Source organism: Amblyomma mixtum, chromosome 4 (genome assembly GCF_055824585.1).
Source record: "Amblyomma mixtum isolate Tamu chromosome 4, ASM5582458v1, whole genome shotgun sequence".
Lineage (NCBI taxonomy): Eukaryota > Metazoa > Arthropoda > Arachnida > Ixodida > Ixodidae > Amblyomma > Amblyomma mixtum.
The window spans coordinates 120,905,531-120,924,761 of NC_143015.1; the positions used below are offsets into that span (position 1 = coordinate 120,905,531).

Here is a 19,231-nt window from a genome sequence, read left to right on the forward strand (position 1 = left end):
AAGCGCAGGTAAGCAAGCAAGCAAGCAGGCAGCCACTCACTGAGCCCCTCATCCTTCTCCTCCATCTCTCCGGCCAGCCGGAACAGCTTGGGCCGCAGGCGCTCACAGCTTTCAAACAGCTCCTGCACACCACGGGAGAAAGGGAGTCACCTTACGGCTCCCCAGCGCGGCTCACAGGCAGGTCGTGTTTGTTTTGCCCCAGTCTAGTTAAAGGGGGACGAGGGTCTTAAAACTGCCATTTTTATTTGTGGCTACAATCTCACGAAAAATTTGCACACAGACGCATTTTTCTTTTCTGATTTCAGAAATGTAGTCATAATTGAGCTGGTGGTCTTAGATCAAAAGTTACCTTAAATTCTATAGTGTAATTAGGTAATTTCATTGCATTTTGTCCCTTTTATTTACATGAATTGATGGTTGGTTTATGGGGTTTAACGTCCCAAAGCGACTAAGGCTATGAGAGACGCCATAGTGAAGGGCTCCGGAAATTTCGACCACCTGGGGTTCTTTAACGTCCACTGACATCGCACAGTACACGGGCCTCTAGAATTTCTCCGCCAAAGAAATTCCGCCGCCGCGGCCGGGATCGAACTCGCGTCTTTTGGGTCAGCAGCCGAGCGCCGTAACTATACTGAGCCACCGCGGCGGCCTTACATGAATTGATAGCCAGCGAATTCCCACACCCGATGACATTATTATCTTTTTGGTTTGGCCACGTCTAAATAGCAGTTTACAATTAGCTTAACAAGCTGCAGTGTAAAATACTGCGACCTTTTACTCTCAACATAGTATATCAGGAGGACATGCTTTTAGAGAAAAACGAAAAATGTCATCGGGTATGGGAACTCCCTGGCTATCGATTCATGCAAATAAAAGCAACAAAATGCAATGAGAAAGTTCATTAAAGCTGCGTAAGAAATTACCTAACTACATTCTAGATTTTGTAAGATTTAAGACCACCAGCTCAAGCATGATTACATATTTGGAATCGGAAGAGAAAAATGCATCTGTGTGCAAAATTTCATGAGATTCTAGCCATAAATAAAAAAGTTAGCTTTAAGACCCTCGTCCCCCTTAAAAGTAGCAGCGTACAAAATTTGGAAGGCGAGCGGATTCCACATTTGAGTTTTATACTTTCCGCACTTAAGGGGATTCCATACTGTGCAACAAATATAGAATGGAAACCTGGAAACTTAACTGTTTCATTCTCGAGTTGTATATCTAACTACAGGCAAGTGCAAAGGCTCCGCATATTGAGCAGCACCACACACCCGATGCTGCACGTGCATGCCACATTTGTTAGGGTGCGCCAGAAAAAAGCAGTAGCTGCCAACACAGTACAGGGTCTGTCCTGAAAGTAATGAGACAAGTCGCGGCGGGGCGCGCGCATGCGCTAGATCGGGAAACCGCTTTTGGGGGAAGGAGGGGGGAACCTTCCGCTTCACAATGCAAACACCTCAGTTGACTTCGAGCAGGCGAAGCAAGTGGACGTCTTCGAGCATGTACCCCTGTTTCGTCGCTGGGTCGAGGAAACCATGGAGCGAACGTTAGAACGGCACTACGACGTGAAGCTTTGCAATAAACTGAGTAAATCACCCACCGAGACATTTCACAGCATGCGGTAATGATGCAACGTCCAGATCGCAAGGGTTCCTATGGCACAGAGCATTTAAAAATGGCCGCGAAGGCGTTCAGGACCACACAGTCAACATTACCGTCCGTAACCGTCATCGACAGGTGCCCGAACCGTTGCTCGTCGTGAACGTCTTCACGGCCGTTTGTAAATGCTTTGTGCCATTAGAACACGCGACCTGGAAATCGCATCGTTCCCACATGCTGTCTTGATCACGTCCATTAATTCGGTAGGTGATTTACTCAGTTCATTGCAAAGGTTCACCGCGTAGCGCTGTTCCAGCATTCGCTCCATGGTTTCCTTGACGCAGCGACGAAACACGGGTACACGCTCGAAGACGTCCACTCGCTTCGCCTGCTCGCAACCAACTAAGCTGGCGCACTGTGAAGCTGAAGGCTCCCCTTCCTTCCCCCAAAAGCGCTTTCCCAATCTAGTGCATGCACGCGTCACGCTGCAACTTGTCTCATTACTTTCAGGACAGACCCTGTATGGTGCCACATCTGAAGCATGAACATCCCAGCTTTCATTTTTGGCGCACCAGACAGGTTTCCACCGAAAAGCCCACCACCAAGCTTCAGGTCAATCAAGTTGCTCATAGCGTGTGTGCAAAGGTGCAAGAGAAGTCCACCATGCAGCAGCAGCAGCAGCAGCAGTGTCACCACCTTCATGAGATCCTTCTCCTCTGCGGAGGTCTCTCCCGGCCGGTAGTTGGCCAGCATGTCCTTCAGCACCTTGGCATTGTTGTGCACCGTCTCGATCTCCGTGGTGCGGCGGGCCAACATCTCCATGCGCCGGTCCGCCTGCGTGGGAGCGATATTTTATGCCAGTGCAAACAGGGGCCACCAACAAGCCGGGGCTGTGCCTGCTAGGTCAATAAAGAGCCCAGCTTAGAACCGTATTTTCCGGTGTATAACCCTTTCAGGCGCTTTGTACACAATTGTGTAAGCGGCAAACTTACAGCTTTTTCTGAGAAACTGGAGCACTTAACAGTGATTTCATTATTTCAGTCAAATTGAGTACCCTTCTTGTTGCAAATAAGTTGCTTTTTTGTACCATGTAGCGAATGCAGTAAATAATATTTCCCATAAGAGTGAGCTAGGTAGCACTTTGTGCACCGTTTTTGTGCAGACAGATTTTGCCGCGAGTGAAAACATCGATTTTTTTTGCTCAATTTCAAGCGTAATGTGAATCTTCCAAACACAAAGCGATTCCACGATCCCTAAGGTGTTTACCTGACACACGAGAACATTTCGATGTTATTATTTCTAACAAAACTGACACTTTGTACGGAATTCTCCACATCGTTGTAAGAACTGACCTGCTAGTCTTTCACATTCCCTTTCACATTCACTAACAAATTTCCTTTCTTGAGGCCGGAATATACTACTTAGGTGAAAAAATAATTTATTTCAGTGAAAACAAAAAATGGCGCCTGAAAGGGATAAGACACACCCTTGTATAAGACGCACCCGCCATATATGCAGACTATCATTGAAAAAGTTGGCATGTAAGACGCACCCGTGTATGAGACGCATCCCAATTTGCCCAGTTAGGCTAGTGAGGCTTAATTAAACACGCTTGCGCGACCATCGCGAAATGCACCGTACCTGTGAGAAGTTCTTAAGCAACGCTAAGTGATCGAAAAGGGCAACACTCACGCCGTAGCCGCCCCCATTTTACCAAAAAAAGAAAGAAAAACGAAAGAACTCTCCTTATGTCCATAACAACATTTTATTTCTACTTATAACCTTCGTAGTCTTCATCTTCGGATGCGCTATCAAGAAGTTCGCCCATTTCTGGAGGCAATGCAGCTGAAACATTCTCTTCGCACTACGTACACGGAGCAAAGTTGCAAAGGGTGACTAAAAAAAAAGAACGCCGGCTTGTCTTGGCTTTCTATTCCAATGGCGAGAAGCGTGATTGTCGCCATCTTTTGGCATTTCACATTACTTTAGCTGGGGCCTCCGAAACGACCATGCGTTTCTGATACCGGAAGTTGTCATCCCCGCTGTTTCATGATAAAGTTCACCTAGAAAAGTTGCACACGGCGGTCCCGATATTGAAGTAGTAACCGTGTTGCAACCGCGTTATTGGTAGTGATATTTTTTCGATGAAAAAAGCTTGAACATGAACCTGAGTAATTTTTGAACTCGCCAAAAAAAAAAAACGAAAAATTCGCGTATAAGACGCACCTTTGTATAGGACACACCAGCAAGATTTTTGAAAAAAAGTCACATCTTATACACCAGAAAATACGGGCAATACGGCACAGTTCTAACACCTGCATATCTGTCAGCTAGCTCACTGTTAAAAGTACACTAACCGTAGACGTCATAGGAAAACAACACCCAACAGTGCCTCACCTCCATGTATGGCTGAACAAAAATAAAAGCAAGACAACTACCGTATATACTCGTGTAAGGGCCGCCCCCATGTAAGGGCTGCCCCTGCGTAAAGGCCGCACCCCCAACTTGGTCGGCGGCAATTCGAAAAAAAAAAAAGAGCCAAAAACTGTTACATGCCCGCCTAATTTTCGCTGCGCAAAAATCGCTACAACCACGAACGCGTCGTCCCACGCGCCGTGCTCGGCCTGGAACTCCGCACACGCGGTCCGTCATCAACGCTAGCTCGCTCGGCGTTCACACCAGAAAGGATTGACAAAACGTTATGCTGTGCAAAAACCAGGATGGGGTGCAGGCATGTTGGGTGTGCCTCACCGTGCAAGAAAACGTGAGTGGCGCGTTTTTGGGCAGTGACACACTGCTCCAAGCCATCACAAGAGCCGGACCTTAGGTGGATCTTAGCTTAGGATCATGCGAAATTTGCCAGTTAAGTAATACAGTGATCCAGCAACCGCTGGCAACGTGTCTTACTGCGGGTGGTAATCGCGCAGATCGCACGGGCACAATCCACACTTCTAATGCATTGTATATCCGAAGGATTCATCGCGCCTGCGCTAATTTGTCATAAAAATGGTTATCGCCGCATAAAAAACGGACGCGTAATCGGGGCTGCGCTGTAGCAGAAATTTTTAGCCGAAAAACGCCGGCTGCATGTAAGGGCCGCACCCCGTGAGAACCGCAGAAAAAAAGTGCGGCCCTTACACGAGTATATACAGTATCTCTATAATACAATCAAAACAGCTGTGCCACATTCTATTCAATTCCACTCTCGCAGTGTTGTGTGCAAGATTATCAGCCGCAGGGCCCAAAAGCAAAGATGCCTTAAATGCATTAGTCCACTAGAAGGGCACAGTGTGGGCAATGCTTTTCATTTCAGAGGCATTGCCCCAGGAAAAACACTGTGACCAAAAACTGATTCCAGCTGGACGTGAATGAAACCGACTGGACACAGCAAATAATGGACTATCCAACAGGTCTTGCACCCCGCCGTGTGGCTCCGTGGTTATGGCACTCGGCTGCTGACTCAAAAGACGCAGGTTTGATTCCGGCCATTGGAGGTTGCATTTCGATGGAGGCAAAAGGCTAGAGGCCCGTGTACTGTGCAATGTCAGTGCACATTAAAGTACCCCAGGCGGTCGAAATTATCCGGAGCCCACCACTACGGCGTCCCTCATAGCCTGAGTTGCTTTGGGACGTTGAACACCACAAGCCAATTGGTCTTGCAAATTCCAACTGACTATTCCAACTGGTTCTAAGACTGCAATCTGTGTCATGTCCAACGGATGGATGATCCAATTGGGAGAGATGGCGCCGATTGGAATGTTAGGGACAATTTGGTATTTGCAAAACCAGCTAGGATAAATACGCCAGGTCCTAAATATTCCAACTGAACATTCCAACTGGTTCCCGAGACTCCAAGTGGCGTCCCAGTAAAAGAAAGCCATTAGACTTTCTAAATATAAAATTCACAGTCATGCATCTGCAAAAAAATTGCAAACTAAAAGTGCAAGTGAGCAAAATGGAAGGCCTAACACGGTGCTGCGATTTGGTTACAAATACACAACTGAAAATTTTCCATTTGGAAGCCAATGACTACCATGACTGGGACCTGCGCATTTCTCTATATTAAAGGTGCACTGAAGAGGAATCTCAACTTGTCTTTTTGCCGCGGGAACTCCATCTACACATTCCTAGCATTCTTAGAAACTGCGACTTATTGCCCTGTGTGGCCGATTTCCGAAATTAAATCGAATTAACTCCCGCCCGTTTTTTTTTCATTCTCCCTCGTACGGTGGGCGGAGTCGACCAACGCGTGGAGTGCCTTTCACCCAGTCCCGTGGCGGCTTGCCGCTCTGCCATCGGCGGAGTAATACGTAGTAGTCCGTAGTAGCAAATAGTCTGCGCGTATTTTTATTTCTCCGGGCTTATTTTGCGGCTATATTATCTGCGAATGAAACTATTTATTCATGGAAACCTAAAAAACAAAATACAGCGAAAGCAAAGCCTCCACGGAGCTGGCTGAAAGGCACTTCACGCGTTGGTCGACTCCGCCCATCGTACAAGGGAGAATTAAAAAAAAAGGGCGGGAGCCGGACATTAATTCAATTTAATTAGGGAAATCGGCCATACAGGGCAATAAGTTGCAGTTTCTAAGAATGCTAGGAACATATAGATCGAGTTCCCGCGGCAAAAAGACAAGTTCAGAATCCTCTTCAGTGCACCTTCAACACCTCTATTATCATTATCATTATTATCATTTCCACCACAGGAGCCACTGAATGAAGTAAGTGCTCCGTCGACACACGCTGCGTGCACGTTCCTGCACGGCGCAACTCCCAGAAGCACATGCGTTACAGAGGTTGAAAGCCTGTGATTAGCTACATGCATCGTGTTCACTTCAAGATAAGTTGAAGGAACGATATCCTTCGAAATCAACACGCCAATCAGCTGCACGACGACAAGAGAAAAACAGTGTTGATCATAAAAATAACAAAAGAAAAATTCAAGGGGGCACTTTGTTGACCTAAAGTGCGGTGAGGCGGAACCCTTAAGCGCGGTGTTGCTGCTTGTGTCACTGATGTGTGGTTAAGATGTTAAGCTTCGCCTCTATGAGTGGAACGCGACAGCGTCTTGCAACGCTGCCAGGGAGTCCACAGAACGCCATCGCCCGTTCGGCTGTACACCTTGCTCGTCTTAAATTAGTTCTTGAGGAAAGGAAATGTATCTGTCTCGCATGTCTCGGTGGACACCTGAACCTCACCCTAAGGGAAGGGAGGAAGATGGGAGAGAATGAAGACTCCGAATTCATTAGACATGCCTCAAAATTATTCCACACCATCTAGCTAGCATGGCGGAGTGGTTAGCGTGCTCGTCTCGCACTCCGGAGATCCTGGTTCAATTCCCCAACTCGACGAATTTCCTACTTAATTTTATTTATTTATCTGGTGTGACTAGAAGGGTTAATTAGGCTAATTGGTGAATTAACTGATTAACTAAACTCAGTCCCACTTACTTGAAGCATCACTATACCACCCCTTTAATTGGTTGCGTGGTTACTAGCCACAGTACAATTGGTCCTGTTTGAAATTCGCGCACTGTGATGTCACGACAATTCCGACCAATTGAAAAGCGTGACAATTCTGTCGACAACTCCTGCTTACAACGATGAGGCATTAAAGGCTTCCGCCTTAAAATGTCGATCACATAGGAATGGACATGTTATGACGGGTAATGTTGAAAACAAAAACAGTGCACAATTATTATTACGGCACTAGTATTATGCTGGATGAGAATAAGGAGACCCCTCACCTCTTTGACCATGTTGCGGATGAGCCGATTTGCAGCCTGCAGGTCTTCGGGGTTCTTGCTCTGTAGCAGCTTCTGCAGCATCTGCACAGACGGGCCACACACGAGAGAACTGTGGGTTATGTCCCATTAGTCTCTGTACGCTTATTTGAGCTGCGTGAATACCAAAATCAAATACAGCGGTTAACTGAAAAACCAAACGCCTGATTTTCCAGACATGCTTGATTATCTGGACTTTTTCACTGCATCGCAGCATGCCCTGCAGAGAAGTGGACGCATTGCAACTGAATGCTTGACTGCTCGGAGCTCGTTACTTCAAACTGCAAGGGTGATTGAAAACTTTGATGTAAAATGCAAGCTAATAAGGAGCCTCTTTGCAGGTTGGCACAACGCACACACAGCATTGTTGTCGGCTCATACCGTTCTCAATGTCGCCTGCTGTACAAACTTAAAACACAGTCGAGCCCGGATATTTGGATTCATTGAATATATCGGACACACAGACCGTTCCCTTGAGAATCCCACATAAAGGTACAGGAAAGTCTCTCAGTACACCAAACTCCAATTTCGCCGGTAATTCGACATATTGAACGACATGCCACGCCCCTACAAGTGGCGCTTTTTTTAACGGCGCTCTTCGATCACTTTTCACGTGCAGAGATGGGTCATCTGCGTGGCCTTGGGCACATGCTTGCAGCATTAACGCTTTGAAATGCATGCCGGGGTTCACGTGGGGGGGGGGGGGGGGGGGGGGGGGGGGGGTTGCTGGTGGCCTAAGTCATGCAGCGAAGCCAACCTACCTACAGCCTAGCCATGGTCCCCGCATGGCGTGCTTCGCTGCAAAGGCTTTGCAGAAACCAAACCAACTGTACCTTAATTTTGATGACAGGTCACTCTATTCATAGTGTACTGGCAACAAGATTAGGCACCCTATGAGAGGCAGTGGCCAGTTCCCAAGCACTGTCAGCTGTGGCTTCGATGCAAAGGAGCGAGTGAACAATGTGCTCCTGCTTCTAGGTTGTGTATGAGCATATCTGCTGCCATTTTTATATATCTAACTATTGATATATAAAACTATTTCACAATCTCCTTCGAGTTCGATATATCCGGCTTCGACTGTACCAGTCACAGTTCGCGTAACTCATCTTTGTAGAGTCCTTTCATCCCAAGTACACTACGGAGGCAGCTGCAAAGTACATGGGAGGCGGACGGCTACCCACAGTAGGCAAGCGGAAGAAAATGGTGGTGATTTTCGGTACAAGCAGCTCGTACACCGCAGCCCCAACTTTTCCATCGCAATCCCATCAACAAGTAGTGCTTTCATCAAAGCACCTCACATTATGCGTTAGCCAACGCAGAGTGCATACGATAAGGTGTCACCAGGTCCGAAGCTAGTTCTCAACTCTGGCTGTCAGGTTTAATTACAAAAGCGAACCCCGACTGGGCACTGAACTTCGACGGTTCTTTATCTTTATCACCATCTTTGCCATTCTCCGAACAGTGCAATTCCTGAAGCAGCAGGTTTCCTTTGAACTTCGTCTGTGACACGTGCTCACAAAGGCAGTCAATGCCTGTCGTCCGCGGCCACAACGCATAGCGAGTCGCGAAGCTTCACAATTTGCACAAAACCCCTTTTCCAGCACAGTGGCTATCAGAAGTGACAGTAATTGTTTTTTTTCTGTGAGATTTGATTCCTCACGATCCCATGAGGGTCTGAAAAATGAGTTGGCGACTGCATTAATGCAGAAGAATAATATGACTCGTCACCATTGAAACCCTCGGTCAGCACTGACCAGCGGCCGTGATCCCAAAAATCCCAGCTGATGTCACCATGGTGTCAAGGAAAGAATCCGAAGGGGAAGGGAATCGCACCCAAGACTTTCAGATTGCGAGGTGAACATGCAACGCACAGGCCACAAAACCGCATTGATTTTTGGTGAACAAAGGCGAACCTAGTACATGTTTTATTTATTTATTTATTTATTTATTTATTTATTTATTTATTTATTTCAAAATACTGCAGGCCTATGTGGCCCAGGCAGGAGGGGCAAACAACCTAACAACACACAAAAGAAACGAAAAAACAACACACAGCATCATTCGGCGATAACAAAGGGAAGATAAAAACAACAGCATTAAAAAGTACAAAATGAGACAACTTAACCAAGGAAATGTCCTTCCAATGCGTTGCTAAAATTGCTATTTTGAAAAAGGGATTCTGAAAGCATGTTCCAATCGGAGATGGTTCGGGGGAAGAAGCTATACTTAAATGAATTTGTTCGTGCGAAGATAGGCTGCAGTGTGTTCCTTAGTGTGTCGTGTACGTCTGGTGGTAGAAGGCTGAACATAGTTAGGTATTGGAATGTTTACCTCGCGTGAAAGAATCTTACGGAGGAACAAAATTCGGTTTATTTTTCGGCGGTCTGAAAAAAGTGGGATATTATTTTCTGCCATTAGTTTTGTGGGAGAATCAAATCTGCTGTATTTGTGGAAAATAAACCTGACTGCTTTCCTTTGAATGATTGAAATAATTGAATGATTTGAAATAATAGATGCGTATTCGAGCTTCATCCGAAGAAAAGTGTTATATGCCAAAAGCCTAATATTAGATGAAGTGGAACTGAGTTTTCGTTTTAGGAAACACAATGTTGAGAATGCTGAAGAGCAAATTTGGGATATGTGCGCTGACCAGTTTAATTGATTGGTAAGTATTAGTCCTAAATACCTATGGCTGGCGGCTTCTTGAATGTTGGAGCCTTGAAGACAATAAGTGAAAGTGCTAATATGTTTTTTTTTTTTGTTACACGTAGCAGTACAGTTTTCTTGATGTTAAGAGCTGAGTGCTTACGAGAAAGGAAGAGAGAAAAAAAATTTTAAATAAAAAGGCCAAATATGAATTAGATGTGCTAGCACACCAGTTTTCACATCAGTTCTGGTGTTTGCCCGCCCGCCCACTCACTCATTCATTATAACTGCGGCCGTTATAAGTGGGCTCGACTGTATACTGAAAAGTACATTCACATAAGCCTAAATGTCCACAAATTCTGATGCTAGAAGCATAGCTGCTGCAACTAGGCAATGGTGGAGCAGTAAAACTCGGGCACAGCCTATATCCTTACAATAACATAAGCAGCACTAACCATACCAACCGCTAAACAGCAAAAATTATACTAGCAGAACAAATCAGCAATACGAATATTCTATATTACAAGGTTAGAAATAGTATTTACTCACATAATGATCGCACTCGCGTAATGATCGCACCCCCGAATTTTGTTGGCAAAATTCAGTTTTTTTAAATCCTTGCGTAATGATCGCACCCCGAACTTGCCGCGGCAATTTGTCGACGACGTCAAGTCTAGCCGACGATGATCGTACTTGCTTATCTGTCTGACAGATGGCACGTGCAGATTACCATCTTGCTCTGTCAGCATTGCAGCGGCAGCCGCCTGTTAGTTGACCTGAGGTCTCACGGGCAGTCTAAATGCGGTTATGCTTAACGCGGATACCAAACTTAACTGCGGTTATCTCGAATCACGGCTCGCCGTTGTCGCAAGTCTTGCCACCGTTCTGAGACGCGGTGATCCGGCTAAACTTTATTGTTCTTGTAAATAATAATCCCTGGGATACGGGAACGTCAAAAATGAATCCTCCTTGAGAATCGCGGGCCTGTACCGAGTTGCTGGTAGGAGTAATAACTGCGATACAAGCTAGTTTTACATTTGCAGCCGCGTAGCAGCTGCCGCCATTGAAGCGAGTGACCCGATCTGTTTGGCCAGCTCCACTGCAAAGGCGTCGCTGAAATCGATCGTATATATTTCTTTTAATATGAAACAATGAGGTTGTGAGTAAGGCAGCGCCATAAGTAGAACATTCATTATAGCGTTGGTCAATTCAAAAGCGCCGTCCACTGTGGCTTCGATACGAAACAAGTTAGGCCTAGCGACGAGGGTGTACAGAGCACCGTCGTCCGCCGCACTCGCGGGCGGCACCATTGCGGTAAGCACGCGGAATCCAGTGTTCCGAGCGTTGCGAACGTGTCACTGAAGTACATCAACGATGCGGCAGGGACCGGACATTTTTCGGCGTAACGGCGGTAAAATGTGTAGCTTGAGCGCCGCAGGACGTTGCTGTCGTACGCTGTTGCCGCGCTATCGGACGAGATCGAAGGCCGCATAAAAGCGCCGTCGCGCAGCACTATACACACTGCCTATTTTGATGCGTTGCTCTTGGAACGTGATTTAGTGCGAAGAAAGTACGTTCTTGAAGTGGGCTGGCTCTTGTGCTTTTCGCACTCTACCTTCTCGCGGTTAACGACGTAAGCCGAGATCGGTTCGCGATAACCGCGTTTAGCGGCTTAACCGCGGGTAGCGCGCCCGTGTGATAAGGGTTGTCTGCCTGCGACTTGTTTGCGTTTTCGGTGCTTAAAGATTTTTTGTAAAAAATTTACCCCGCGTAATGATCGCACCCCTAAACTTGCATCAATTTTTTGGAAAAAAAAGTGCGATCATTATGCGAGTAAATATGGTAGATCATTAGGCCATTTCACAAAGACAGGCGAAAATAAACGGTAGTATTTTGCTATTTGCATGAGAAATTTAATAAACCATGGCGCACACAGATAATGATGGTACTCAAAAAAGGTAACAAATTAAAAGATAATCTCTCGTATATAGTAGTATCCGGTTACATACCACCAGTGCCCTCAGAAAAACATTGATGTGATGCCCGAAATGGCTTATAAGGTAAATTAATACGTGCAAGTTCTCGCCGGTTTTTTTTTAGTCAGTGTGCCTGAAGGTGCCTTCTTTATGCAAACATACTCTCACACCTTCAACGCCCATCAAAGCAGAATGAAATTTCCCTCCAGGTGTTGAAGTGCTATACATTTCTGCAACAACACAAAAATAAAGTCCACAAAAATCAGAGCAACATAACCAGAATGGGCAACTTTACTGAACTTTTAAGAACGAAGGAACCCGTTAGCAAGAAACTGGAATATCTTGGTGTCATTTGTCCACAAGCAGCAAAGGGCTGAAAGACAGCAAAGCTTCAAAGTGAGATGAAAGCGACCGTTTGCATTTTGAATGCAAACAATTCAGCTAAAGCTGTCAAGGATGAAAGACAGAAAGCCCTCAAATTGTAGAGTCAAATAGTTCAATCAATTTGACCCAAGCTTGGGTGTACGCTAGTGAGTAGCCACTCTCAAATTTCGCCTTTATATTCATATTCGCCGCGTCAACCTTAAGAGGGGAGCCTGGTCTCGAAAAATAAATTTTTATTAATGATGCCACAGCTGAGAAATCTTCAAGGAATATGTATTTTTGTGTGCCGATTCTAAATATGTCATTGAATTTCATGTAAGACAATTCCTTGAGCACTTATGTAATCTTTATGCAAGTATTTTGGAAAGAATTACGAAGAAAATTTGCTGCGGCAAACTTGCTGAAATGTATGCCATTGGGTTCTCTAGACACCAAGGAATGCAATAAGGGTAAAATTGTTTTCCTGCCTATCATAGAACTTAAGTTACAGAGTTTTGAAATTGTCACTTCAGAAATAAGAAGAAAGGTGTTTTTACTTGTTTCTGAAGTGGCAGCTTCAGTACCCTATAACTCAAGTCCTATGATAAGCAGGATGATAATTTTGCTCTTAATGTATTCCTTGGTGTCAAGAGAACCCAATGGCATACATTTCAGCTAGTTTCCCGCAGCAAATTTTCTTCAAAACTCTTCCCAAAATACTTGCATAAAGATTACATAAGTGCTCAAGGAATTGCTTTACACAAAATTAAATGACATATCTAGAATCAGCGCACGAATATACATGTGCCCTGAAAATTTCATAATCCCCTGTGCCCCTTGGTTTCTGTGGCTGTTGGCTTCTCTCATATTTATAACGAGCCCCTCATTCCCCTTCCCTTGTTTGCTTAATTGCTTAGCGAGGGCCTCGGTTCTGGCAGCCTTGACGCCATAGGAAGCATAAGAGGGTCCTCACACAGCTACCACCCTCGCCGTTCGATGGCGTTCTACGTCACAGCAGCGGTAACACAGGACGTTCCACGTCCGCCGCTTACGAACGTGGGTGGCGCTGATGAACACTCCCAAGGTTAGGTTATTTGTAAACATAAATACCCCCGAAAGCAGAAGGTTTGACAGCCGTCGCCGTAGCTCAGAGGTAGAGCACCGGACGCGTAATTAGGAGGTCGTGGGTCTCACCGGCGGCATGTGGTTGTTTTTTCTTTTGCTTTTCTAATCAATTAGCTTTAAGCGACAGTAATATTCTTACTTGATCAACACCACAAAAAAAAATAAATAAATAAAAAAATCCCCTGTGCTCTTTGGTTTCTGTGGCTGTTGGCTTCTCTCATAACTACGAGTAGATTAATAACATTGTCTTTTCAAGACCAGGCTCCCCCCTTAAACAAGGCCCTGCCATACCATCAGTCCAGATGGCACCCACAGTGCTCACCTGCGATTTTTCTTCGTCCTCAAAGACGGCACTCTGGGACCTCGGTGCAGGCGTAGGGCTTGGCTCGTAATCCTGGGAAGCGTAAGGACCCCAAGCATTACTACTAACCCCTCAACGACACAGAGCACTAGAAACAGAACGGCATCCTTGACGGCCTTCTGTAAACCCCAAGCCATGCTGACCATGTCTGCAGAGACCATTCGCCAGAAGGCCACACAGCTCATGCCGCCATTCGCCCATTTTTACCGAGTCCGCTGCTACAGCCAGTGATTCGAGTCAAGGCTTCAAAATACTGATCAATTCGTGCTAAAAGGCACAGACTCACGAAAACACAAATGGTTGAAGAAGGATGCAAGCCTCGCCTGGATGACACCACCATACTAGGTCACGGGAAAACAAAGACTGAACGTGAAATCATTGAAGCCTTCAAGATCAGGACTTGTGGAACAGAAAACTGCGTCAGCACACCGTCAATAGCTCTCGAAGATAAAGAATTAGACTGGTTGAGGTCACTGGCCAGATTATAGACAGGAAGGTGAAGGCAGCTTTTCAGAGGCAAATTGATTATCTGGTTGTAGATAATTTTCGCCATCCCGCTCTGTTATAAAAGCGACACGTTTTGTGAAGTAAACTAGTTGAAAGTACGCGCTTCGTCCGTTTGCGTTTTCGTGAGTTTTGTGAAGTAAACTAGTTGAAAGTGCGCGGTTCGTCCGTTTGTGTTTTCGTGAGTTTTGTGAAGTAAACTAGTTGAAAGTGCGCGCTTCGTCCGTTTGTGTTTTCGTGAGTTTTGTGAAGTAAACTAGTTGAACGTACGCGCTTCGTCCGTTTGTGTTTTCGTGAGTTTTGTGAAGTAAACTAGTTGAAAGTACGCGCTTCGTCCGTTTGTGTTTTCGTGAGTTTTGTGAAGTAAACTAGTTGAAAGTACGCACTTCGTCCGTTTGTGTTTTCGTGAGTTTTGTGAAGTAAACTAGTTGAACGTACGCGCTTCGTCCGTTTGTGTTTTCGTGAGTTTTGTGAAGTAAACTAGTTGAACGTACGCGCTTCGTCCGTTTGTGTTTTCGTGAGTTTTGTGAAGTAAACTAGTTGAACGTAAGCGCTTCGTCCGTTTGTGTTTTCGTGAGTTTTGTGAAGTAAACTAGTTGAACGTACGCGCTTCGTCCGTTTGTGTTTTCGTGAGTTTTGTGAAGTAAACTAGTTGAACGTACGCGCTTCGTCCATTTGTGTTTTCGTGAGTTTTGTGAAGTAAACTAGTTGAACGTAAGCGCTTCGTCCATTTGTGTTTTCGTGAGTTTTGTGAAGTAAACTAGTTGAACGTAAGCGCTTCGTCCGTTTGTGTTTTCGTGAGTTTTGTGAAGTAAACTAGTTGAACGTAAGCGCTTCGTCCATTTGTGTTTTCGTGTGTCTGTGCCTTTTAGCGCGAATTGATCAGTATGAAGCACCAACTAGCCCCCGCTCTTGCATTGCTAACAGTTGCTTCAAAAATAGCAACTGCCCCGGGTGTGTGGACATAGATCAAGGGCCCACCTCGATGACGTAGACAGGATCCACCGCAATGACACCCTGGCGCTTAAGCATCTGGTAGGCCTCGTGGATCTTGGCGTGGTGCTTCATCTCGATGCTCCAGCGGTAGAGCACCTCGATGATCTTCTGCTTGACCCGCTGCGAGGCACGGTTGCCCAGGTACTGCAGACACCCATGCATAAGGAGCGTTATTCGAGGCTTCCCGCCTGCTGCCGTGCACAACAATGGTATAGGAAGGGGTCACGTGGGACGCAGCAACTGTCTCACCCCGCAGTGGACGCCTTGAAGTAGAAATGTTATAGCGCAAACAAAGACACAGACAAGAGAGACGAAACACACACACAGGCGCTATTACTGTCAAATGAATTTATTCGTCGAAAGCCACACCTTTTATAGGCCGAAGGATCGCGAGAGAAAATGACAAAAAACAAAAACAAGGGTTGTGTCAGAGCCATCAAATCGTGAGCGCATGCGCGGGTAGACAAGGGTATCACACTTCCGTTTATCTTCCATCTAATCAACAGGTAGCTGCATTAAAATATTCAATCTCAGCCTCAAACAGAGATAAAGAAGGTTCGCTGATGCACTCGCTGCCAAGTTTCTGTATGAGGTAGGCTTCTAGGATTATCCGTGCTGTCCTGTCTTTACTTTTACCAAGAACCTCTCTTGTCCGTGTCTTTGTTTGCGCTATAAAATTTCTACTTCAAGATGAACTACCAACTCGCCCAACAGGAAGTTTTAATGCACTGGATGCCTCAACCGTGAGGGAAGAGGTCCCTAAACTTGGGGAGCCCAAACGAGCGCAGACACCGTACCACAGCACAGGCTGGCATCCACAAGTACTACCTGCCGCCACCAATACACTGCCAGTGGGATCAGAACATTCTTTTCTGAGTGCCAACAGCTAAAAGTAGGTCGCATTCCTTCAGCGATGAGACAAGCAGTCGCAACCAGAAAATTAAAAACATTGTAGTGTCCTGCCTCGCATTTCCTGGCACCAAGACTGGCTGCAAATGCCCAATGATGTGTTGAAAGTGAAATAAATGCCACCAATTCCCTGACTACGTGTGTTTTTACTTCAAAAAAAATTTAAATTTTTTGCAAATCACATACGTATAGGCTGCACCCCGATAATTAGCCCTCAAATCCGGGAAAAAAAGCGTGGCCTTCAAACACGTTTATATATTTCATTACGAGTAGAATCACATAATCTCGCCACAGCCGAACTACATGTGGTGGAGTTGCGCTCTCTGCACTGCCACCACATCAAGACCAGCCATGTTCTCGCAAGTTTCGATCTTGCTGATCGTTCCATCTTTGTTACTTCCATATGCCATGCCTTTTTTTTTTTTTGACATTCTACCAACGTGCGACATTTTTGCCATCGCAAATGTCGCACATTGTTTTTGCCTAACATTATGCCCTTCACATAAACAGCATGGTGTCAGAAATTGGGCAGTACGATTCGTTGACAGTCAATAGCAATAGTTCAGCGGGTAATCAAAATCTGCACAGTCTATTTTCACCTCCACATGCAGCACCTGTGTATAGGTTGCACCCATCGCAAGAGGCTGCTTTTCCGAAAAAAAAAAAAAAAAAATCCCACATATGTTGCACCAGTGTACAAGACGCACATGTTCATTCAGTAAGCGCTACAAAAACATGCCGAGGGTCTCTTCACCACAGAGTGAAAAAAAAATACATGCTTCTGGCAGCCCCCAGTGCTCAGAATTCTTGAGCTCTGCCAATGTGCCCGCTTCACGTGGTCTGCCTTTTTTGTTGCCTTCCCCGACTGGAGCACTCCTGCGGCCTAGCGCCAATCCCAGATAATTTTTTCAATCACGTCAAGCTGTCTCCCTGCTGTCTGGTTCCCGTTCCCTAGCTCATGTTCATCGGCACGCAAAAAAAAAAAAAAAATTGCCCCGCCGCGGTGGCTCAGTGGTTACGGCGCTCGGCTACTGACCCGAAAGACGCGGGTTCGATCCCGGCCACGGCGGCTGAATTTCTTTGGAGGCGAAATTCTAGAGGCCCGTGTGCTGTGCGATGTCAGTGCACGTTAAAGAACCCCAGGTGGTCGAAATTTCCGGAGCCCTTCACTACGGTGTCCCTCATAGCCTGAGTTGCTTTGGGACGTTAAACTCCAATAAACCAAAACCAAAAACCAAGCAACTTGAAATTTGCATTGTAGCTCCTCCACATTGAAGGTGGCGTCATGTTGAGCAAGAACAACGCACGCAAAGCCGCAAGGATGCGGGGGTGTTGAGTCCGATTATGGCAACATTATGCAATTCCACTCATAAGGTAACATTTTAAAAATAACTAGATTTTTTTCCCTTTTACGTATCGATTTCTGTTTTCAAGCACAGTTACTGGGCACAGGAGAAGATGGTGCACGGTGGCACATCATTTGTAAAAGAAGCATCTACAGAAAAAAAAATGCAAAGATATAGTAACAATCAACCAGTTTTAAAATTCATTGTTCCAGCACTTTGCAAGTTCTTTTACCACCTGCACTTGAAGGCATGGTTACTGCTGGAACATACAACTATGCCCTTACAAGAAGGCAGGTGCGTCATGACAGATGGCAGTCTACGCACTCCACAAAATGCAAAATATGCAACGCAATGCAAAGCAATGCAAAGCAATGCAAAAGGTGAAGAGGGCACACCGCAAACCACGCACAACCTGCTCGAAGTGGCATTCTGCCATCCACTCCAATTGTCAGTATCTTTCCTTAGAAATTGCTCGCTTAGGTTATGAACAAGTGTTAACCAGGCAACACAGAGAAGCCTGGTGGTTGGGGGGGGCACTTGCCTTGGGCGAGACCACCTTGATGAGCTCGTTGAGGAAGCGAAACTTGCCCAGTTCGTCCTGGAACTTGGCCCCACATCGGTTGGCACACTCTTCCAACACCTGCACAACCAGCGAAGAAGGGCAGTTACTGCTTCGCCTTTAGGTACGACATGGCCTTGGCCCCGACTACTTGCTTGTCGAAACCATTCAGAAAAGCACTGAACCAGTGTTTAAGGGGGACGAGAGTCTTAAAACAGACCTTTTTATTTGTGGCTAGAATCTCATGAAATTTCGCACACAGATGTGTTTTTCTCTTCCGGTTTCAAAATATGTAATAATAATTGAGCTGGTGGTCTTAGATCTTACAAAGTCTAGAATGTGATTAGGTAATTTCTTACGCAGCTTTAATGAACTTTCTCATTGCATTTTGCTGCTCTTATTTACATGAATTGATAGCCAGAGAGTTCCCATACCCGATGACATTCGTTTTTCTCTAAAGGCATGTCATCCTGATGTACTATGTTGAGAGCAAAAGGTTGCAGTATTTGACACTGCAACTCGTTAAGCTAATTGTACATTGCTATTTATACGTGGCCTAAACAAAAAAAGTAAGAATGTCATCGGGTATGGGAATTTGCTGGCTATCAATTCATGTAGTTAAAAGCAACAAAATGCAATGAGAAAGTTCATTAAAGCTGCGTAAGAAATTACCCATTTACACTCTAGAATTCAAGATAACTTTTGATCTAAGACCACCAGCTCAATTATGGCTACATTTTTGAAATCAGAAGAGAAAAACACATCTGTGTGCAAAATTTCATCAGATTCTAGCCACAAATAAAAAGGTCAGTATTAAGACCCTCGTCCCCCCTTAAAAGCGGCACTTCAGACCAAACAGAATCAAAACAAAAGGCCCTAGTAGCTTTGTTCTCCATGAGTCAGAGCTCAAAAAACAAAAAAGATGCAACTCTCACAATCTTCACTACAAAGCACTTTTCTATCGGTACATTCCTTGCTTCTAACAATGGACCGTTATTGCAAAAAGAATTCCAGCAGTGTACTCAGCGTTTTCCCCTGCAAGGTTTAGCGGTGGGAATGCTTCTTT

General features: G+C 45.5%; 1 protein-coding gene across 1 annotated transcript in view; it reads right to left on the bottom strand.

Moving 5' to 3' along the window:
• Gga (ADP-ribosylation factor-binding protein Gga) overlaps positions 1-19,231 on the bottom strand; it is a 66,584-nt gene that overhangs the window by 35,852 nt on the left and 11,501 nt on the right. Inside the window, exons 3-8 of the mRNA XM_089587917.1 lie at positions 18,148-18,246; positions 15,337-15,495; positions 13,813-13,884; positions 7,345-7,425; positions 2,296-2,433; positions 41-122 (exon numbers count right to left, since the gene is read on the bottom strand). Coding sequence (XP_089444043.1) covers positions 41-122; positions 2,296-2,433; positions 7,345-7,425; positions 13,813-13,884; positions 15,337-15,495; positions 18,148-18,246 — 631 coding nt within the window. The remainder of the gene's footprint in view (positions 1-40; positions 123-2,295; positions 2,434-7,344; positions 7,426-13,812; positions 13,885-15,336; positions 15,496-18,147; positions 18,247-19,231) is intronic.